Consider the following 23,602-nt stretch of genomic DNA (forward strand, 5'->3'; position numbering starts at 1 on the left):
TGGCTGTATCAATTTACATTCCCACCAACAGTGCAAGAGTGTTCCCTTTCCTCCACACCCTCTCCAGCATTTATTGTTTCTAGATTTTTTGATGATGGCCATTCTGACCGGTGTGAGATGATATCTCATTGTAGTTTTGATTTGTAATGCAACTTTTTGTGTGCTATAGATCACTGGTATTTCATCAAAATAGAGTTCTTTACCTCTGTTTTGTGAGTGTGTTTTATTCTGTCCTGAGTAGACACACAAAGCAGAGAGTTGTGTCAGTGATCCGTGGGTCAAACAAATGAGAGACTCACAGGCTTGGCTGTTACCCATGTGCCTGGTACAAAACCCTCACAAGCAGACTATAATAATTACAAGTACTCTCTTTTGAGCCCTTGCAGTATACTCATGAACCATGTTGTGTGACTTACATAGATTATTAATTGCATTTAATTCTTACAACAAGCTACCTGTCATCCTCATCTGTAAGGAGGGGAAACTGAGACTAAGAGAAATTTTAGAACTTCCTACATAGTTAAGTAGAAGAGAAGGGATTTTAACTGAGCTCTGGCCAGCTCTAGGCTTAGTGTTGTTGTTTGTCATTTTCAAAGTAGAAAATTCCAGAAGAGAAGGAGAAAGAGGTATGTTGTTAAATGCCTACAGACGTTTCAGGGTGATCTTCTCATCTTTGTCCAATTGTGTGAAAACTCAGTGTCCTTTACTCTTAGTTGAAAAAAGCGTATGAGTTAAGATAAGATTAGTTGGCCTTGTTTTAGTCCAGTTACGGCAAAGGTAGTGCTTTATAGGGTTTTAAGCCTATTGCCAAAAGATAAATTACACCCTGAACATCAAGTGGATGTTTTTGTCCCCCTCCCTGGTTGCCCATACACAGCCTTGGAGTCTCTTGTGTTTTTTCCCATATGCTTTGCAGGGTTGCCAGTTCACAGCACCTTTTGCTTTCTATCCTTCTTGCTCTACCTTGACAGCTCCAGTTCATGTGCTGGCTCCTGTCATCTATCCATTCCCGTATTTGGCTCTGACAAGCAGATGGCCTTGCCCTTCCACATTGACCTGACAGAAATTGGCTAATGTTTAAGAAAAAAGTAGCGAACCTGGCTTAGTGTGGCCAACCCCTATTATTCAGGAAATGAGACTGTGAGAAATGAAGTCTGGAGAGAATAAGAATTCTTAGTTCTCTGCAAAGGTTCATCTCTCATGGGTGCTCTTGCCATACACACACACATGCACACACAGGGGGAGAGAGAAGGAGAGGGGCTAGGGTGGGAGGGAGAGAATTTAGAGTGCCTCTGAATTGAGAAGGAATCCCTGGAAAACCCGAGGCACAGTCCTCAAAGAAGCAGCCATATTTCCTTTGCTGTCTAGAGTCTTAATTGTTATTATCACCATCATCATCATTGTTATTAATGATGAGGTTACTGTTAGGTACTTTGCCACAGTAATTTAATTTAGTCCTCAAATTGTCAAAACTGAGACTCTTAGTCCAAAGTCCATGCTCTTTTCGCCCTACCATGCCCTCAGATGTCCCTCAACAGAGAGATGGGAGTTGTTATAATAGACTCGAGCAGTCAGAGTTCTGATGTCCTGAACTTGGATTTTTCTCTTTTGCCATCTCAGAGTAGGGGCAAACTCTTTCATGTAATATACCTTTTTCCTTTTTTTATTCACTGGATTAAAGCCTTTGAAGCACTCTCCTTGGAACAGACCACTAGTAAAATGATGGTGTGTTGTATCGCACCTTTTAATAAACCACATTTTATTCAGGGAAAGTGAGGAGCTTTTTTGTGGTTTGCAAACTTGATATTAACATTGTCCTAACCAGAAAATGCTGAAATTTGCCCACCCACCCAGTTGTGTTTAGGCTTCTAAAAATAATGTTATTCCTTCATACTCAGACATCTGTTTTCACTCTATTGCCAATTTAAATGCTGCTGTATACTCTGTGTATCATGGCTACTTTCCCAGTATTTTGAAAATTTGCACAGGGTAAGGGGATTTTACAAGTTCTCAAAAACATGAAATATTCCTCTACAGTAGCCACACCACATGATGTCTAAGTGAAATGGCAGGTATCTGCATCATTAAAGAGGTGCACCTGTGTATGCCCTGTATTCCTACTGCTGAAGTTAAGATGATTGTTGAATTGCATTTGCAGGCTGAGCCCCTTCCTGGGAATGGTTGGGGAGGGCTCAGGGCTATCAGCATTGAAGATCAGCCTAGACTGAGACAACAGTTCCCGGCAATTTGGTGAGATTTTTTTTGGTCACAGCCTACTCCTTTTGGTCAGTGTTCTCCACAAATGAGAAAGAGCGTCACTGCTACCGTTTGTAGGCACTGTGATAAGCACTGTATGTACGTAATCTCATTTGATCCTTCCAACAGATTTGAGAAAGTATATATTATCTTTTACAGAGGAGGAGACTGCAACTCAAACAGTCCAAGTCATTTGCTAAAGCTGCTAATTGACCTAGGTATTTTCTACTACAATGGGCTGCCTTCCATTTTTAAAGGTCTAGTTTTTCTGAAAAAGTCCTGGCTTATATAAGCCAGTTGACGTCATCAAATATGGTGGTAGGTAGTATTTTGGGCAGGCACAGTCAGCAGGAAGTGTTCCTTTCTTTTGTGGGTGGCCTTGAGAATTGAGAAGAGTAAAGTCTTAGGAATTACACCCGGTTGGTGTGTAACAAAGTAGTCAGCTCCCTGATCTCATTTAGTGTCCCTTTCCTGGCGTTTTGAAACAAACTATACTTGTTTTGGGATTCAGGAACCTAATAATTTTTAAAATAGCCCTAGATGGGAACTTCCTAAAATGACCCATCAAAAATGATTTGGTAAGCCTTTTTCTTTTAAAATTCAGAAATGTATTTTAGAAAACAGGCTCGTTCTAAGTGTTGAGAAGCTAAGCCATTTCCTAACTTCTACTTGACTTAGAATGAAAGCCTGCTATCTAGCAGAGCTTTTGAGAGGTCCTGACCTCTGGCTCTTGTTTAAGGGCTGGAGATAGAGGGTATGGCTTGGCCTTTTATGTTGGGTAGTGTTCTCTGTCCAGACACCTTAGGGGATGGGTGTATCACAGGCTGATCGTGTTGCCTTACCCAGCTTCTCTCTGCTGTGTCCTCAGGGCTTTAGGTACAGTAGTAGATTATAACCCAGTCTCTTGGTTCTCAAAAACATTTTAGAGTAGTGGGAGAGCATGTAGGAAATTCTTTTTGGTATGGGGATTCCCATATGAAAGTTAAAAAAATTTTTTTCAAGCTCCCATGTGATAGTAAATAAATGTGCTTTTTCTATTCATTGAAATATTATACAGAGTAGCAAAGCTGCTTACTGATTCAATAATATTTTAAAGCAATTGTGTATGTTTTAAAACTAAGAATGATGATATGAATTTTGAAAATAACACCATATATATATTGACAAGACAGGTTATGTATTCGCCTTTGTAGTACTTTGGGTTTATGTGGAGTCACATTTAGCAGCAACCTTCTGGGCCCCCAGGGTGTAGCCTGAACGTTGGTAACCACTGCCAGGAGTGACTGGCCATGAATAAGACTTGTTACCAGTAGGCCTGCCTCCTAAGTCAGCATTTTCCTGGTATGCTTATTCGCATGCTGACGTGGCTCAGTCACTCTCTAAAAATACATTATTTCTCTAAATGATTCCAAACATTGAGTTCAATTTAAGAAATTCTTTATATTCTGAATCCCTTTTTAAAAAGTTGCTTACAGACATATCTGTTGTCTACCTTGGTAGCGGTAGCCACAGTGGGGTAAATTTTTGTTTTTGTTTTGTTGTTTGTTTGATTTTTTGTTCCTGAAATGTGGTTCTATGTCTGACATTTTACAAACTCAGTAGAGATGGCGATGCTGGCTAAGAAGCTCTGATTTGGTAGCAGAGGGACAGATGAGCTATCGCTCGCTCATGGCACCTCCATGGCACCTCTTTGCATCCCCTGGATGTTGGAAATATGTGATCCTGCCCTCTCTCAAGGCTATGTATGGGAACTCTTTGAGGGCAGGGCTTATATTTCCAGGCTCCTGTGCTAAGTACTGAGGCCACAAATGAGGAAACAGTTTCCTGTTTAAGTATACATGTATCAGTGTCTCCAATCCTCCATTTCTTTTCCCGTAAAATGAGGACAATAATTTTGGCTTCAGAATTGTGATGATTAAATTAACTGTAAACTATATAAAACACATAGCATAGTGTTATGGAAGCGTGGTACCTGGCATAACATTCAGTAAATTTTAACATTTTAGAGCATACAGAAGCATGTTGCCTTCAAAATAAGAGGAAACATGGTTTGTTAGATGTCAGCAGAACCAGTAATTAAGTGCTTATTGTGAATAAAGATGAGATTTATCTCCTTTCTTCACTAAAGCAACTAATTAAACTTTTAGCTACTCAGATATGTCTTTTGAACTAGATCCTGAACTCTCAGGTATAGCCAATTGTAGTCCCTATTGTCCCCTAAATTCAAGGATGAGGAATTTATACTTTGGTTATTCTTAGTGTATCTTTTGATCCTGAAAATCCTTGACATCCACAACCAAAGGTTAGGTCTTCTAGTGCTCTGGGCATGACCCACTTCCTCTTTAAACTTTGCCCACTGGTCTCAGGCTATCGCACTGTTTAAGATCCCTTTAGTCCTGCAGCGCTTACAGTTTTTAATCACTCATTTGGCACTGATATTTTATCTGGAGTTGTTACTGATCTTTTTTTTTTTTTTTTTTTCTGATCTTTTTATGTGTTCCCTGCCACAGTAGCTAGGGCTATACTTTCTTTGTAGACACTGCATATTTTAGTAGAAAAAGCATGGGCTCAGAGTCAGGAAGAACTGGGTGTGATTTCCAACTCATCCAGTTACTAGTTTTGTGGCCTCAGGCAAGTTAAACTCTTGTTTCCTTGTTTGTAAAAGGGAAGTAAGGAGAACTTCCTTCCAAGGTTAATGGGTGGATCATTTAACCAAATAAACATATGATTAGAGTATATCCAATTCCAGTTACTGCGTGCCTGTGTATTGCAGTTGCATCCTTTGAAAGCAGTATGCTTCCTGTCAGTCTTTTCATCCCCGTGCCTGGCACAGTCAGTACCTGGAATATACTAACATCTCAGTAAGTGTTGTATGAATGATGAAAGAATGAGAATCCAGGGCTGAAATGTGCCATTCTTATCCTAAAGGAGCTTCAGTCTGGTAGAAGATTAAAAATGGATAATAAAATTCTTTCTATAGTAGTTGGCAGGTAGTAGTTGTCAGTATCTTTTCTCAATGATCAGGACGATCGGTGCTCTGGATGGCTACACGGATTGTTAGTATATGCTTAATGTTAGTGGTGGTCTTCTGCCAGATATTTAAACTGGCATTAGAGAGTGACCCAATGAGTTACTATTTATTTGTATGTTTTGGGTACAAATGGCATTCTTTAAACGTATTGAATTCTGTCTAGGCCATTTTTTTCAAACCCAACCCAAACTCATTGGAAATCCTGTGACAGTTGCCAGATGGGCAGGGAACATTTGAGGAAAAATATTGTTGGGCTAATGTCTTACTTGGAAAAGAGTGTGATTCCTATCCACAGACAGTTATGCAAACCAAGATGGAGTATCAGTGGTATGCTGTTTCTGGAACCCCAAAGTCTGAACCCTAATAGAATAGTTGATTCACAAAAACTCATCTGTTGCCTCCTTTTTCCCTTAGACTATAGAATCTAACTGGCGGTGTGGACGACACAACCTGCAGAGGATTCAGTGCCGCTCTGAAAATAGTAAAGGTGTCTACTGTTTACAGTATGATGATGAAAAAATTATCAGTGGCCTTCGAGATAATTCTATTAAGGTGAATGACTGCATTTTGTATGTATTATTTTTAGAATTGTGGTTACATGTTAGACATTAGATGTAACAGTCTCTCCATTTCCTCCTGATTGGTTTTTATCTGTTCCACTCAATCTTGGCAGCTGTCTGCGTGGTTCTAAAGAACTAGAGCCAGAGCGTTTCCCTCTACTAACACTGGACCCTTGGATTTTCTCGCTTCTTACCCTTCTCTAAGCACATTCACTTTCTGTATTCTGTATTTAGGTGCAAGTAGAAAATATCTCAGTATCCACAGGGCTCTTGATTTCTTGGCTAGCTGGTAAAAGTGTTGCTGACTTGCATATAAATGAAAGTCACTACCTTTTATGGTTTCTGTGAAAGGCTCAGTTGATAACACAAAAGAATGATAGAGCAATTTATATTGTTTTTATTTACTTTTCAATAGTAGATAAACTGGATCATTTCTCTGTGTTTAATGTTTAATGGCTCTAATAGATTTTGTTTCACATTGTTTGTAGCTTATTTTCTCATATTTAAGAAAACATTGTGGGATAATTTTACTTTTAGTTATAATTTACATGCACTCTTTTTGGTGTAAAGTTCCGTGAGTTTTGACAAGCATAAAGAATTGTGCAACCATAACAATTATTATCAAGATCCAGAATAGTTCCGTCATCCGCCAGATTCCTTTGTCCTGCTGCTTTGCGTTTACCCATTCCCCCCCCCCCCCCCCCCCCCCGGGTCCTGACAACCACTGATCTTTTTTTCTGTCCCTATAATTTTGCCTTTTCAAGAATGTCCTGTAAATGGACTCACACAGTATGTAGCCTTTTGAGTCTGGCTTTTTATGCTTAGCATTGTGCATTTGAGATTCTTCTACATTGTTGCACATAACAATAGTTAGTTCCTTTTTATTGGTGAGTAGCATTCTGCTTTATGGTTACACCACAGTGTGTTTATCCATTTACCTATTGGAGGACATTTGTGTTTACAGTTTTTCACAATTATGAATAAAGACACTGTAAACATATGCATGCACATTTTTGCGAGAACGTAAGTTTTCAGTTCACTTGGATAAAAACCTGGGAGTGGGATTGCTAACTCATATGGTACGTGTACGTTTTACCTGTGAAGAAACGGCCAAGCTGTTTTTTCAAGTGGCTATACCATTTTACATTCCCATCAACGATGTATGAGAATTCCTTTTGTTCTGCATCCTTGTCAGCCCTTGGTAGTCTCAGGGCTTTTTTTTTGGATATTAGCCATTTGAATAGGTATCCATTTGAATAGGTATGTAGACATATCTCATTTTGGTTTAAAGTTACGTTTCTCCAGTGATCAGTGATAATGAGCATCTTTTCACATGCTTATTTGCCATCTGTATATTCATTGGTGAAGTTTCTATTCAGATCTTTTGTACAATTTTAAAATGGGTACTCTGTTTTCGTATTAATTGGGTTTTGAGAGCTCTTTATATATTATGGATACAAGTCCTTTTTTAGATATGTCTTGCAAATATTTTCTTCCATTCTGTGACTTGTCTTTTCACTTTCTCAATGATGTCTCAAGTAGAGCAGAAGATTTTAATTTGTCTGGTCTAGTTTGCCAGTGTTTTCCTTTATGCCTCATACTTTTGATGTCATATCTAAGAATTCTTTCACTGAGCTTTTTGAATCTGTAAATTTATGTCTTTCACCAAATTTCAGAAGTTTTGGCCATTATTTATTCAATTTTGTTTCTGCACCAATTTCTTTCTCCTCTCCTTCTGAGACTCTAATTACACAAATATTAGATCTTTTGATATTGTCTTACTTTTTTCCAGTCTTTTTTCCCTCTCTTTTCTGGATAATCTCTCTTAGCCTGTCTTCAAGTTGACTGAATTTTTCATCTGTATTCTGCTATTTTCCCCCATTAAGTGAATTTTAAGATTTCAGATATTATATTTTATAGTTTCTATTTCTCTACTGAGAACTTCTCTCTTTTCATTCATATCAAGCGTGTTTATCTTTACTTCATGGAGTATAGTTACAACAACTGCTTTGAAGTCTTTGACCATGACAACATTTGGGTAATCTCTAGCTTGTCATGTGTTGATTGTCTGTTCCCCTGAGAATGATCACTTTTCTTGCCTTTTGAATGTCAAGCAATTTTGGATTGTATCTTGTACATTATGGATGTTGTATTGTAAAGTCTGTGGATCCTGTTAATAATCCTCTAGAGAATATGTGTGAGTGGGTATTTTTTTAAGCAGGTGGTCAACCTAGTTAGGGGGGTTGGTTCTAATCTCTTTTCTGCTTTTTGCCATGCTACTTTGGGTCTGTCTTGGGCTTGCACTACTCAGAGTTTAGTCTGAGACTTCAGTTTAAATATCAGGGCGCTTTTTACGGCCTTTGCTGTGCTGGTTTAGTCTGTCCTGTGCGTGCACTGCTTAAGAGCAAGGCCAAGTCGTGTGTTGTGTGGGTTCTCATATACAATTAGGGAAGCCTTTTTCTTTTTTCCAGCTCTTTCCTGTTTTGGATTTCCCTAAGTGTCTACAGCCCACAAGGATCCTTTCTTCATTTTCCTTTGGCCAGAAAAATGGGGTTTCTTTTAGAATTTTAGTTACCTGTTCCACTGCTCTGCAGTACATCTCCATGACTGGGCTTGTCCTTTGGATCAAAGCCGTTTGAGAAAAGAGAAAAAGAAAATAGGGTCTTTTGCACATTCTTTGGTCCCCAAAGATTCCTTTTTCAGCCTTTCTGTCCAGAAAGACTAGTTTCTCAGATTGTAGCTGCCTGTGCTGCTGTTTCACTGTGCAGTTCCTTGATCTGGACCTGCCTTTGGGTCAAGACCACAAAAGAAGGAAATGAGAAAACAGAAAACAGAAAGAATGGTAAACTCACCCCATGTGGATCCTGTCTCCAAACTCTTAGCCCTTGCTACAATGTATTCAATATAATACTTGCTTTCTCCTGGCTGCCCTTCCCCTCACAGTTTTCAGAGTCCTCAGCTAGTTGTTTTTGTATTTTTTCTAGAGTTTTTAGTTACAATCAACTGGGAAGATAGGTTGTAGTGGGCTTTCTGTCCTTGGCCTGGTTTTCTATATTGTTTTACTTTGGGTGACTTAAAAGGTATTTTTGCTTGTGTGTTTTTTGTTTTATAAAATAGTGGAATTTCAATAATTCCAATAACTAGGGCAAAAAAATCACTGAATTATAGAATATAAAGAAACTGTTTTGTTGGTTTCCTATATGTATTCTAGTGTTTCCCAAAAGGTATTCTGTGGATGTGAATCCAAAGGATATTGCTTTGAAGAGTAATTCCCTTCAAAGAAATTCAGAAAACACTGCATGCTGTATCCCTTTCTTAGAAATTTACAGGTTACAGTAGCATATAAAGGCTCTGAGAAGACATGCAGGAGAGACACCCAGAGTTTTCCAACTTTGAAAACATATTTGACCACAGAACTCTATTTTTATGTAATACTTATTGATAGTCCTAACCTGTGGCCACAAATATGCTCTTGAAAGAGTGTTATTATTTAATTTTGGCAGTTCTCCTTTAAGGAGTAGGTAAGAATGGTTTATAATGACCTTGTCAAAGCATGGGCTGGCCATGGGCTTGCATTTCACTTACACTGGATGTTTCTAAAGAATTCTCTTAATAGAGGCACACCCATGCCTAAATTAGGCCTACACTTGATTTATAAGACACGGAACAATGGAGCAGAAATAGGCTTTAGGGAGCTCATCTAGACCAATGGTTGGAAACTTTCTGTACTTCATTCTGCTTCAGTCCTTGATCAGCTCACACTTTCAAAATAGCTGTGGTTCTACTAGGTCAGAAATTAGAAGCAAGCCTTACTATTATAGAAGGACACTTAACTGTCTGTAGTGCTTGTAATATCTTGGCCATTTGTAGTAAACGTTAGGGACACTGCAAATTATGATAGTATTTTTACAAGGGAAGAAATAGTTCCATAGACTCTATTTTTAACAAAACAGTCTTTGAAAAAAATCACTTTCCATCCCCCCATTATTTTGGGACATTATTGAAAACTTGGAAAACACTGGAAAGATCAAAAGAGAGGAGAAAAACGGCATTCAGAGTACAAAGCCAACTATCAACATTTTACTTCCTTTTAATCTTTTTTTTTAAAATATACATAATGTTTATGTCACTATAGAGATGACTTTTATTCTGATTTTTTAAAAAAAGTAACTATAATAAAGCAGTGTGTTTTCTCATTAAAAACTCTTCATAATTTACTTTGAAGTTATTCTGAGATGCTGAACATTTTTCATTTTTAAACTTTTGTAAACAAATGTAATGGGTTAAGGGGTATGCATTTTTAAAGGCTCTTAATAGATACTGTCACATTGTTTTCCAGAGGGTGAGCCAACTCTTTTCACAGAGTTTATTTAAAAATTCTCTTTATAAAGCTGTTAAGTATAATGGGCACAGTAGTTATGGGGACAAAGTAAACAAAGTAGTATATCTATTCTGGAAGTTATTCAGTATTGCCTCTTCTTCCCCTCTTGTCATTTACCACCTGTTTGACGTTTACTGCTCTTATTTACTGTAACACAGCTTTGTTTTGTTTTATGATTCAGAAAACAAGGTACGATAAAAACATTTATCAGAATGTGATATACTAAATTACTGTTTGTGTTTGATTTTGTCTCAATAGATTTGGGATAAAACCAGCTTGGAATGTTTGAAAGTGTTAACGGGACACACTGGCTCTGTCCTTTGTCTCCAGTATGATGAACGTGTCATTGTGACTGGCTCTTCTGACTCTACAGTGAGGTGAGTGATTTGATCTCACTGGCCTGAACTTGTATACCTTCCACAAGGAGACAGATTCACCTCCTCTTCTGTGATAAAGTACACACATGCTCTGTATATGTTTTTGTATGCTATATTTCAAAACCACTTTTGGTGTAGGTACATTTGCGCAAAGTAGGCAGAAAAGCCAACTTTTGTTAAGTAGGTCCTATTCCCATTACCATACATTCTAGAGATGGCCACATGCCTTCCTGTAAAAGCACAGTACCTAATAGTATCAGGGTAGCTTTCTCATGGGAGACCATGCTCTAGAGGAGAGAGGAAGGAAGCAGGTGTACTAGGAGTGTGGTGGACAATAACCTACAAATACCAAAAGAATCAGAAGCAGAGATTTGCAGCACTTTGTGAGGGACACAAATAATGTGCCTGATATTTTGTATAATGTTATTCTATTGAATTCTCACATCAACCTCTCTAAGGTAAGTAGTATCTTCTTTTTTATAGATGTAGTATTGGGGAATGGAGGCCAGAGAGGCGAATAATTTACTCAGTCACATAGTTAGTTAATTTCGAGCCTTGAATTTATAGCACTGAAGACTATCTTGATATTATGTAGCTTTGCCAGTAATAGAGACACTAGTTTTCAGATGCCACCCCAGGGGCAGAGTGATGAAGATGGAAGTGGCAGTGTTCTACAGTAGAAGGGAAGCAGTGACTGCTGGTTGGGAATTGAGAGTAGAAAGGAAACATTATTGGGATCTACTCCTAAACCACTGGGACAAGGATGTTTTTCCATACCAGATGGCTTTGGATTTTGCTGTAGTGATGAGTTCACCAGAGCCTAGAGATAATACAGTAAAGCCTCAGCTGGACTGCTGGTAGCCTGAGGAAGGCATGGCATGGGGAGGAAAGGAAATGCCTCTTCTAGAGTGAGTCAGAGATTTGAAAAGGATTGCCTTACAGGCACACCTAAGAGATTGAAATAGTCACCAGCATGCCTAGTATCCTTTCCCTGACTCAGTGCTTCCAGGCTGCTGCTTCCACCATAGGTCATGTCTCGGCCTTAGAAGCCTGAGTCTGTCTTCGTCTGCTCTGCACGAACTTGTCCCCTTAGGAGACTGGGGTTACAGAAAAGCTATGACGTGAAAGGGCTGCCCCTAAGAAGCCTGTATCTCAAGGGTGAAGCAATTAGAGACACGCGCTTTGTCCATAAAGCGGTTGGGTAAATAGATGGGTGTGGTGATTGATGAGACACCGTGACTTACAGTCTCCAGTTTGCAGTGGATAAATAATAGACTCGAAAGCTTGTCAGAGGTCAAAAAGAACCTTAAGCTTGGAACCCAGCCACCAAGCCATCTTCTCTCTGTCATCTCAAACTCACTGCAAAGCCCACTTCCTTGCTTTTTTTTTTTGCCATCAGCACAAGCCTGCAAACACCATCCCTGAATACCTGGGCAGGAGTCAGAATTGGCCTTCTTTTTTGAAACCATCTTACCATTTCTTCACAAATAGAAAAATTGCTTCTGGGGGCTCCTTTTAAGCATGGTGTCAGGTCCCAGTCACCAGATACATGTGAAGTCCACACCTCCCCAGCCTACTACTAAAAATGGGCCCAGAGCACAGACACAGGGGTCTTTTCCTGGTTGTCTCGATAATTAAGCATTGTGCTTTTCTGTTCTCTAGAGTCTGGGATGTGAACACGGGCGAAGTTCTGAACACGTTGATCCACCACAACGAGGCTGTACTGCACTTACGCTTCAGCAATGGACTGATGGTGACCTGTTCCAAGGACCGCTCCATCGCAGTGTGGGACATGGCTTCTGCCACTGATATCACTTTACGCCGTGTCCTGGTTGGCCACCGTGCTGCTGTCAATGTAGTAGACTTTGACGATAAGTACATAGTGTCTGCCTCTGGGGACAGGACCATCAAAGTAAGTGTGTCTGCAGTCATAACTCTGCTTGTTCCCATCCCTTTTAGAGCATAGGGAAAGCAGAGGTGGCTTATACCAACCTCGCATCTGGCAAGATCTTTATTCTCCTCCACTTGTGCTTATGAGACCTCAAGGCATGCTCATTCTTTATGCTTCTCAAGTCATAAGCAAGGTCGTAGAAAAGGGTCATGGGGTCCGGACCGAGAGCAGTCCTCTATTTCATGAAAGGACATTGTTGATAACCTTTTTAAGGGGAAGAGAACTAACCTATGGGACATATACCATGTGCCAGAAGCTTCCCATTACTGCCTTACTCCACCCTCCCAGCACTCTGTTGAGCCACATTTTACAGATGTGGCACAGAGGACTGTGCTGGAGACCACATTAGCTAGTTAGTGGCAGAGTTGAGATTTGATTTATTCACCTACTCTTGAGAGCCTGCCATGCCATAGACCCTGGGCTGGATGCTAGAGATACGATGATGAACAAGACATGTCCCTGCCTCCACGGAGCTCAACATGTGGTGTGAGGCAGACGTGTGACAAGCACTTGTAGTCTAGGGTGATCCATCGGGTATGGTAAATGCAGTGCTGGTTCCAATGTACATGTTAACTTACTAAAATTTCAGCTTTCCTTATATTTTTATAACAGCCTTATTGAGATATAATTCACATACCATAAGATTCATCATCTTAAAGCATACCATTCAGTGGTTTCGTATATTCACAGTGTTGTATGGTTGTCACTAGTTTCAGAACATCTTCATCACCCTCTGAAAAAACCTCATACCCATTAGCAGTTCAACCCCCATTCTCTCCCCCCAGTCCCTGGCAATCACTAATCTACTTTCTATGGATTTGCCTATTTGAGATTTTTCAGATAAATGTTATCATATATATGTGGCCTTTTGTGTCTGGCTTCTTTCACTTAGTGTAGTGTTTTCAAGGTTCATCCATGTACTTTGTAGCATGAATCAGTACTTCATTCCTTCTGTTGACTAGAAAAATTCTATGTGTGGATGCACCACATTTTGTTTATCCATTCGTCAGTTCATGGACATTTTGATTGTTTGCACATTCTATCTGTTATAAATAATGCTGCCATAAATATTTGTGTACAAATTTTGCATGGACATATACTTTTAATTCTCTTGGGATAGTAACTCTGTGTTGAACATCTTGAGGAACTGCCAAACTGTTTTCCAAAATGGCTTCACCATTTAACAATCCCACCAGCAGTGTATGGGCTCAGAAACCTTCCTTTTATGACCCGTACTGGCCAGCATTCTAGTATCTAGCCCCACAGATCACAGACTAGATAGCATCAGACTTTTAGATAGGATAGTCTGGAAGCTGAAAAACTAGGATTTTTGGCACCTCACTCACCACTCAGTCACACCAATTTGTACGAGACCAGTGCCTGGAAGTCAAGAGGGTTTGGGCCTTTGTACAAAACAGATGTTGCATAATATCAGCCCAGATATTTCTCCATATCCTTGCCAACCCTTGTTAGTGTGTGTGTGTGTGTGTGTGTGTGTGTGTGTGTGTGTGTGTGTGTGTGTGTGTCTTTTTTATTATAGCCATCCTGGTAGGTATTTAGTGGTATCTCTGCAGTTTTGCTTTCGATTTCCCTAATGACCAATGATGCTGAGCATCTGTTCATGTGCTTATTGGCCATTTTTATAACTTCTTTGAAGAGACATCTACTTAAATCTTTTGCCCTTTTCAAAACTTAGATTATTTGTCTCTTTATTATTTAGTTGCAAAAGTTCTTTACATATTCTGGTTGCAAGTCCCTTATCAGGTAAATGATTTGCAAATATTTTCTTCCTGTGGGTTGTCTTTTCACTTTCTTGATGGTGTCCTTTGAAACACAAATAATTTTAACTTTGATGAAGTCCAGTTTATCAATTTTTTTTTGTTACTTGTGCTCTTATTATCATATCTAAGAAACAGTTGCCTAATACAAGGTCACAAAGATTTACTCTTATGTTTTCTTCTGAGAGTTACAGTTTCAGCTCCTACTTTTAGATCATTGATCCATGTTGAATTAAATTTTTGTATACAGTGTGACACAGGGATCCAACTTCATCCTTTTGCCTCTGGATATCTGGTTGTCCCATTCAACTACAAATGCAGCTAATGAAATGATTCAGGGCATGTTGGTTGCTTTGTGTCTCCTTATTTGGCTGGTATTAAGTGTGTCTATGGACATCTAAGTCTTGCAGACAGCTTCACAAAAGAGGGGTTATTTATTCCACATACATAATATTAGGAGTGATGTGTCAAAACAAATGGAGCTGTTCGAGAAACTCTGCTGGAAAAGAAGAGGATGCAAAAGGTGAAGCCCTTTCACGTCAGTTACATTGGGTTTGACGTGTCACCTGGCATAAAAACATAAAATCTGGCCCAGACCCTTCCCTCTAGGCAAATGAATGTCTGAACCATCCAGGAGATGTTCTCTTTGTGAAGATCTCAAGGTTTGGAGACTTCACAATTTCCCTCTGTATTTCATTCCAGTTTTATCACTCAGCAGCTAAGGAAATGTTATGCTGTCCAATCTGTTCCCCAACCTCCCCAGCGTATTTCATAATCAAGTATTGTGGTCATTCTTAGAAGTTCTGATTTTTTTTTTAAAGGTATATTGTGCAAGGGCTTTTCTGCATTTATTCTTAAACGTATTGCTAATTTGTTGTACAGGTCTGGAGCACGAGCACCTGTGAATTTGTTCGTACTCTGAATGGGCACAAGCGAGGCATTGCCTGTCTCCAGTACAGGGATCGGCTGGTTGTTAGTGGATCATCGGATAATACCATAAGGTGGGTAGAAGTTGGTGTGCTGACAGAATGGGCTCATTGTTGCCATAGTGTTGACTTATCTCCAGTCCTGATTGCTCAAAAGACTCAGTTTTGAGGGCTGCTTCAGATAAGAAAACTTTAGGTAACTTTTATTTATCTCCCTGGTTCTGCATACTAAAGTGGGTAAATTGTGTATGCCCTGGGTATTCTTCCAAGATTCCCCCAGTGCACAAGGTTTTATAACCTCAACTCCACCCAAGATCACTTAATACTACCCTAGTGCCTCAGAACAGAGGATGCTCCAGCCTGATGCTCTCCTTTCCCTTACCAGTGAGCTCCTGCCTCTCTCCCTAACAGAGGGGAGTGTACTTTATTTCTTTCTCCCAACACTGTCATCAATTCCTGTTTGGTCATTTATCTTATTATCTCCCTTTTTTCTTCCCAACACTCATTGTCCTTGCTTTCTAATAAATATGAATATCTTTAAACACTTTTTATCTTATTAAGAACTTCCCTTAAATATCTGTTTAATTACCCCAAGTCATTTTTCCAACTGTCCCAACATATTCTAGTAACTTTTTTATAATCAAATTGCCTGTTTGAGCAAAATAAGAATTGGGTTCAAGATTATTTTTTTAGAAAAAGAAAGAAAGAAAGCAAACACAATGTAGCTTAAACTGCCAAAAGTTTTCTTTATCATTTTAAGTTTTAAGGTATCATAAAAGTCAGTTGAGAACTTGAATCTTGGTTCTGTTGCATTCTTTATGCTTGGTATTACTTAATATTTAAGCAATAAACAATTCTTAACTTCCTCATTGGAATCTCTGAGCTTCTACAGAATAATAATGTGTACTGCTGAATAGTTTATGGAAGGGAACCACTTTGGTTATAGTGGCAGTGTTCTCTTCACAGTAGATTAGAGAAGCCATCATCACTGACACTGATGAGAGCATTTGCTGAGGGTAGAATATTCATTGGATGTATGATAGGTACTAGTGGGGAAGCTAAGAAAATGTCATTATAGAATTAATTTGCTAACTTTGTTTTGTACATGTTAGTTTGCTGTGGTTTCTTTTTGCAAATAATGTAGTTAAATCAGTGATAATAAAAAAAAAAAATCTCTATTTCCAGAATTGTTACATAAATCATATACAGAGAAAAAGGCTGGATGGTAGTCACTGGGTTTATATTTCTAAGACACTGCATATGCCTAATGAGAGGCTCCCACTCTGACCTTGTAAACCTAGACAGCCCTAGGGTGCAGTCTGTATCTAGGAAGGGGAATCCCTAAGCCTCATCAGGAGAGGGAGACCATTGTGCTGGTCCACCGGTTCTAACCTTGGTGGTGGAAGCCTAACCCCCTGGGCTGTATTTATTATCTTCCCCACGCCTACATCCTTTTTCTTCTTTATGGCCTGCAATCCCTGTCTCCCCCTAAAAATTCTTCCTAGACCATTTGGCTACTTGGTTTCATCAACTCAGACATCAAGAGCATGCCTACAAACTAAATGTAATTGAAATTTCTTTGTTGGTATTATTTAAATAATAACAACATGCATGTGATTTTTAAAAGTTTCAAACTATGTAAAAGGAAATAAAATGAAAAGTAAGCCTTTCTCCCAAGTTAGTTCTTAAAAAACACATGAATGGTACAAATGTACACACATATCTTCACATGTGTATAATGTGAACTGGGAGTGAGATAGAAATAAAGATTCCCAGGGTAGAGAAGATCACGTATGGATAGTTTGAATCATGCGTAGGAAGTTGATTCACAGAAATCTGTTTTTCATTCAAGGCTGTGGGATATTGAATGTGGCGCCTGTTTAAGAGTCCTAGAGGGACATGAAGAATTGGTCCGATGCATCCGGTTTGATAACAAGAGGATTGTCAGTGGGGCCTATGATGGGTACGTGTTTCAAATTTTCAAATGCACAGCCATAACTATATGAAGAGGAAAAATAAGTACTGCATATTAAGCAGCTGTGTATGTGCTAGGTCCCATGCTAGGTATTTCCTATGTAATGGTGGATGGCAGGTATTATTATACCACTTGATCAAGTGGGGACACTCAGACCCAGAAGGATGAATTAATAAGCTTATGCTTTTAACCATTATTGTAAACTCAGGGAGTAGCTTAGGCTTTGCAGGAATTCAGTTCCTTGTCCCAGTGCTAAATTAAACCAGGCTTTTTTTTTTTTTTTTTTTTTTTTTTTTTTTTTTGTGAGTTCAATGATAAATTTCTTTTCCCCTTTTGGTGAATTGAACACATCCTCTTTAAAAAGCCTCATGACTTTTAAAATGAGCAAATGGCAACCGTAAACCTTTCAAGATGACCTTATATATACTTCACAGACGGGTTAGTTGGTCTGTTCATACTCCTATTATTAACTTTCAGCATTTGCTTAGTTTGGAGAAAGGTATCCTTGGAATTTCACAGAGAGCCCTAGCTTCTGTCAGCGGCACCTACTCAGCCCTAGAGAGCCCCCTGATTAATGAATTTGGTGACATAGATTATCAAGTCAGGAATTGAATTTAGATAATGTGAAGTTGTTTTCTTGTCTCCCTTCAAATAATATTTCTTCACAATTTCAGCAATTCTGAGAATGTGTAGGTCCTTATTTTTTCCAAATCAAGTGTAATTGGTTTAAATACCTTGTCAAAACATCAGCAGGTTCCCCATTAGCTTTTAAAATAGGCAGTTCGAATGCACTCCTTTCTGTCGAGGAAATGCTTGACAATATATAAAATGTTGACTTTTCCACTAATTGTGATTTCATTTTCCCTTCTAGGAAAATCAAAGTTTGGGACTTGCAGGCTGCTCTCGACCCCCGAGCCCCAGCAAGCACGTTGTGTCTGCGCACATTGGTGGTATGTGATCTGTTGAAAGGGAAGTGCTTCCCTGTGCTGGCGGTTGGCCACCTGCAGATAGACCTCCCTGAGCCTATCACTGGAAAGCTTCTGTACCTCACAGCGTGCCTTCTGAGAAATGCGCTGTTCTGTTAATTTTGTTTAGTCAAAATCAGAGAATATTTGACATTCATATTTCTGTGAGCTCTTTTATAAAGAGTATTAACACAACTTAAAATATGAAAGCAGGCTTCCTCATTTGTAGGTGGACTGGTTTCCTCCTAGAACATAAAGTATTTCCTGTCTGCAAGTTTGGGAGATTTCCTAATATGGGTATCTGTAGTTGTGTTGTGTTTTATAACTCAGCACATTTTTGTACTATTATGGTGGACTTTCCCCTCAATCTGTATTCTACGGATTATTGCTTGGCATATAGGAATACTTTATTTTTATATGTTAATCTTGTTTTAGCAACTTTACCAAGCTCATTATTTCTAACAGTCTGTTTACTTTTGTTGTATTTTTGAGGAGACAGTTGTTTGAACATATTGATAGAGTTTTCTTATTTTCAGTAGTTTTACCTTCTATTTCTATTTTTTCTCTCCTTTCATTGACTAGAACATGCAGAACTTGAGTCAGGGCCATTCTTGTTTTCTTCTTGATTTTAATAGGAAGACTTCTGGTACTTCACCATTAATTTTGATGTTAGCTGTGGTTTGAGATAGATATGCTTGGTGGTGTTAAAAACACTATTCTTCTGGTCCGAGTTTTTACAGTGTATCAAGAATGGGTATTAAATATTGTGGCTTACCTTCTTAAGACCCTTTGTAAGACGATCACATAGTTTTTCTTCTTTGACATATTAATGGGCCAGGATCTAGGATACAAAGTTAAATTAAAGAAAAACCCTAGAAGGGAAGGCAGAATCTGTATTCCTAGGGTGAAGGACAAAGCTCAATAAAGCTCTGGAAACTTATTTAGGAATCCTGGATAAGGAGCTGTATTTTCAGCCTGTGCCAACTCCCTGGTAGTGAGATAGGAGGGATTGTAAAGATTTCGTTTTATGCATCAAGCTGTTATGTTTCACAGGAACATTCTGGACGTGTGTTTCGGCTACAGTTTGATGAATTTCAGATCATCAGCAGCTCCCATGATGACACAATTTTGATTTGGGATTTCTTAAATGTGCCTCCCAGTGCCCAGAATGAGACCCGTTCTCCCTCCAGAACATACACTTACATCTCCAGATAACAGTCTGCACTTTACCTGTTTCAGGTGAGTACTTCCCCCACTTTTAATTTTGCTGATTGAATTCACCTTCCCTTTGGGGAAATTTTATGATTTGGGTTCCTTTCTCAGTAATAGGAACATTAGATGCATCAACTTTGCAGAGTTCTAGCATAAGGCTAGATCTTTATGGTCACATCAAAATAAGATATAACTCGGAATCCTGCTTATTGTGGGTTTTCATATTGGTAGACACCATGGTTCCTGTTTTTAAAAACTTTTCCCAGGTCATACCAATTTAGTACCAGTAAAGTCCTCCAAATTCTGTTTTGTGGTGCAGGGATCTCCTTTTTCTCTTTCTTTCCTGTCTTTCCGTTCTATCTTTTATTTTTAAAAAAATCACCATCAGGCAAACACTTAAAACGACCTCCCCTCCCCGCCCCCCCCATTACAATCCACCCACCACCACCATTCCCTAGGGTAGGAATCAAAGAAGGGTGTTTGCTGAGAGAGCCCCTAAAACTCGTTCTTCATCCATTAGACACAACAGGTACCCTGGAAGCCAAGTCCTTTGCTCCGGTTACAGGAAGACTTAGGGCCATAATAACACTGATGATGGCATGTTTTGATTACTAAGGGTGTCCAGCTAGAGGATGAGAAGCCTTACTTGGCAGTGTCCTTGCAACTGATTACCATGTTCATCTGGAGCAGTATTCCCAACTCTTGAGAATTTTGCGAGGGGGCCTGTGAATTCTGTGCACATTAAACTTTGTAGATTGAATAAATAATATTTGTGCATATTTGTACTATCATGTATATATGTGTGTAAAGACTGTGTTAATAAAATTCATATTTATGTAAAAACATTACTTAATGCTTAGTAGCTTTTTGTCATTGTATATTTTCCTGTTCATTGAATATTAAAAATGTAAAGAAAGTCCATGTGTAGAATCGTGACATTTTTTTGGGTGAAAAGATAGGGAATCACTGGTTTCTAGATCACTAAGTTGACATCTTTTCAGATACTCCTTATTTCTGCTCCAGGAAGTTTGTCTTATTCAGGGTCGGCAGACTACAGCTGGAGGCCAAATTTGACCCACTGCCTAATTTTTTTTATCCTTACCATAGCAATCTAAGAATAGTTTTTTACACTTTTAAATACTTTGAAACAATTAAAAGAAGAATATTATTTTAGAACATGTGAAAATTATATAAAATTCAAATTCCAGTGCCCATAAATAGTTTTATTGGAACACAGCCACAGTTCATCTGTTTATGTATTGTCTGTGGCTGTTTTCGTGCTTCAGTGGCAGAGCTGAGTAGTTGCAAAAGAGACTGTGTGGCCTAAAATATGTACAGTCTGGCCCTTTAAGAAGAAGCATGCGGACCTCTGGTCTTGCCCCTGTTCCATCTATTAGTGATAAACCAAGGATCTGCATCAGGAATGGCAAATGCATTGTTTCTTCATGCCAACTCAGTTTGATCCGTCGTGGCTGGCTTGTGTACTGCCTTTGGAAGGACGATGGGACCCCACGTGGACCCAGAAGGACTAAGTGCCCCGATGGCTTGGCTGTGCCTCCCTGGCTATAGGAGCTGAGCCACAGTAGTGACCTGTAAGCCACATAAATAGTTGCCGTTCCGGGTCTCAAGTGTGTTCATACTGGCTCTTGTGACAGTGGCCGTCTCCCTTGCTGCTTTCTCTCTGGATAGATTCTTCACAAGTCAGTTGAGAAATTCACATGGCAGAATTTTTATGTTTATTGAATTATAGGAAATTACAGAGGAAGAAGGCCAGGATCTCTTTTTTTTGGCAGGGGGTGGTGGCGCTGCATTTGATCTTCGTTGCTGCGTGCGGGCTTTCTCTGGTTGTGGCGAGCGGGGGCTACTCTTCGTTGCGGTGCAGGGGCTTCTCATTGCGGTGGCTTCTCTTGTTGCGGAGCACAGGCTCTAGGCGCGCAGGCTTCAGTAGTTGTGGCTCACGGGCTTCAGTAGTTGTGGCTCACGGGCTCTAGAGCGCAGGCTCAGTAGTTGTGGCGCACGGGCTTAGTTGCTCTGCGGCCTGTGGGATCCTCCCGGACCAGGGCTCAAACCCGCGTCCCCTGCATTGGCAGGCAGATTCGTAACCACTGAACCACCAGGGAAGCCCGGCAAGGATTTCTTGAGTGATTGCTCTTCCCCGCCTCAACCTCCCTTCGCCCCAAACCAAAGAAATACATAAGGAAGGAGGAAAGGACCCAAATTTCCTCCTTCCTGGTCTCTTCTTCTCCCTCTTCAGCCCACCCTTCATCCTGCTACCAACTATGATCATCTTAGCCCTGCCTCTGCCGTACTCCTCTTCACTAGCTTCCTGTTGTTTTCAGGAACAAGGCTTAGCTAAGATTAGCTAACAGAAATTTCAATATCTAGCTCTTACCTTCTGTCCTCTCTACCCTCCCCCACCCCAGCCTTGCATTCTTCCCTCCCAAAAATCTGGGGCTCCAACCAGACTGAATTCTGTTTAATTTCCCTAATTACACTTCAGTAGTACAGACCTCTGCCACCTCCCTCCCCTTGCTTGTGTTGTTAGGGTTTTGTAGATACCACCACACCCCCACTCCTTTACTTCATCTGACTTAATTTATTATTTGGTGTTGAAATGATTTGCATGCCTGTCTCTCTTACAAGGCGTGGAGCTCCTTTTATTTTGGAGCCCCAGTATCTAATAGAGCGCACAGTGTATTATGAGTGCTTGTTGACATTTGTTGGTCAAGTGACACCCGGGGCCAACATGACATCTTTGTGCTCTTTCTCCTGGGCCAACAAGAATTTGCCCATAAATAAATATGTGTGAAACTGCAGTGTATTCATACGCCTTCCACAAACATAAAGATAATAGCTCCGTAAGAAATTGGAATAACTTGTCTAAAGTGGCATAGTCAAGTACTAGGTACATTCCTTACATATAGACAGGTACCTAGATGTACACATCTCCCTCTGCCCTGCCCCCTTCACCTTCGCTAAGCCCCATTGCTGTTCTTGAATCAGTTTTATTGAGGTATGATTTTTGTAAAACAGATTGTACCCATTTAAAGTATACTGTTTTGTGACAAGTTTTTACGAATGTATACACCCCTGCAACTTCCTCCACACTCCAGGTAAGAACATTTTTATCACCCCCCCAAGAAGTTCCCTTGTGTCCTCTGTAGTCAGAGCCTGATCCCATCACAGCCTTAGCAAACACTCACCTGCTTCCTTTCACTAGATTAGTTTACATTTTCTACAGCTGCACTGTCCACTTTGTGGGTTTTTAAAAAAAATTTAATTAATTTATTTTTGGCTGTGTTGGGTCTTCGTTGCTGCGTGTGAGCTTTCTCTAGTTGCGGTGAGCCAGGGTTGCTCTTCACTGCGGTGCGCGGGCTTCTCACTGTGGTGGCTTCTCTCGTTGTGGAGAACAGGCTCTAGGCACGCGGGCTTCAGTAGTTGTGACACGCGGGCTCCAGTAGTTGTGGCACACGGGCTTAGTTGCTCCGCGGCCTGTGGGATCTTCCCGGACCAGGGCTCGAACCCGTGTCCCCTGCATTGGCAGGTGTATTCTTAACCACTGTGCCACCAGGGAAGTCCCTGCACTGTCCACTTTGGTAGTCACGAGCCATATGTGGCTATTAAGCTCATGAAATGTGTCCGGTTTGATTTAGGAACTGAAGTTTTAATTATATTTGAATTGAATTGGATTTTTAATTGTATTTAATTATACTTCATTTAAACTTAAATTTAAATAGCTACATGTAGCGGGCTTCCCTGGTGGTGTAGTGGTTGGGAATCTGCCGGCCAGAGCAGGCGACGTGGGTTCGAGCCCTGGTCCGGGGAGGTCCCACGTGCTGCGGAGCAACCGGGCCTGTGCGCCATGGCTGCTGGGCTTGAGCTCTGGAGCCCGTGAGCTGCGGCTGCTGGGCCTGCGTACCACAACTACTGAACCCTGTGCACCTGGAGCCTGTGCTCCGCAGTGGGAGAGGCCACCGTAGTGAGGGGTCCCCGCTCACTGCAGCTGGAGGGAGCCCGTGTGCAGCAATGGAGACCCAACGCAGCCAAAAATTTTTTAAAATAAAAAATAAAAAAATAAATAGCTACATGTAGCTAGTGACTACCGTGTTTGGACCAGCATCGTTGTAAGAGTTCTATATGCTTAGCTTTTACATTTAGGTCTTTGATCCATTTAGAATTAATATTTGTGT

At 40.1% G+C, this 23,602-nt stretch overlaps 1 protein-coding gene across 9 annotated transcripts in view; it reads left to right on the forward strand.

Moving 5' to 3' along the window:
- Positions 1-23,602, forward strand: part of FBXW11 (F-box and WD repeat domain containing 11) — a 130,823-nt gene that overhangs the window by 101,488 nt on the left and 5,733 nt on the right. For 7 of the 9 annotated variants that reach the window (XM_082456463.1, XM_082456466.1, XM_082456467.1 and 4 more), the window contains 7 exons: positions 5,702-5,839; positions 10,487-10,605; positions 12,268-12,517; positions 15,217-15,335; positions 17,113-17,223; positions 18,107-18,185; positions 19,254-19,439. In XM_082456463.1, the coding sequence (XP_082312589.1) occupies positions 5,702-5,839; positions 10,487-10,605; positions 12,268-12,517; positions 15,217-15,335; positions 17,113-17,223; positions 18,107-18,185; positions 19,254-19,415 (978 nt within the window). In that variant the 3' untranslated portion in view covers positions 19,416-19,439. Of the gene's footprint in view, positions 1-5,701; positions 5,840-10,486; positions 10,606-12,267; positions 12,518-15,216; positions 15,336-17,112; positions 17,224-18,106; positions 18,186-19,253; positions 19,440-19,932; positions 21,010-23,602 lie in introns of those variants that run through there. The other 2 variants (XM_082456465.1, XM_082456464.1) reach the window with 2 other exon arrangements.

This window comes from Balaenoptera physalus, assembly GCF_965194825.1.
Source record: "Balaenoptera physalus genome assembly, chromosome: 3".
In the NCBI taxonomy this organism is placed as follows: domain Eukaryota; kingdom Metazoa; phylum Chordata; class Mammalia; order Artiodactyla; family Balaenopteridae; genus Balaenoptera; species Balaenoptera physalus.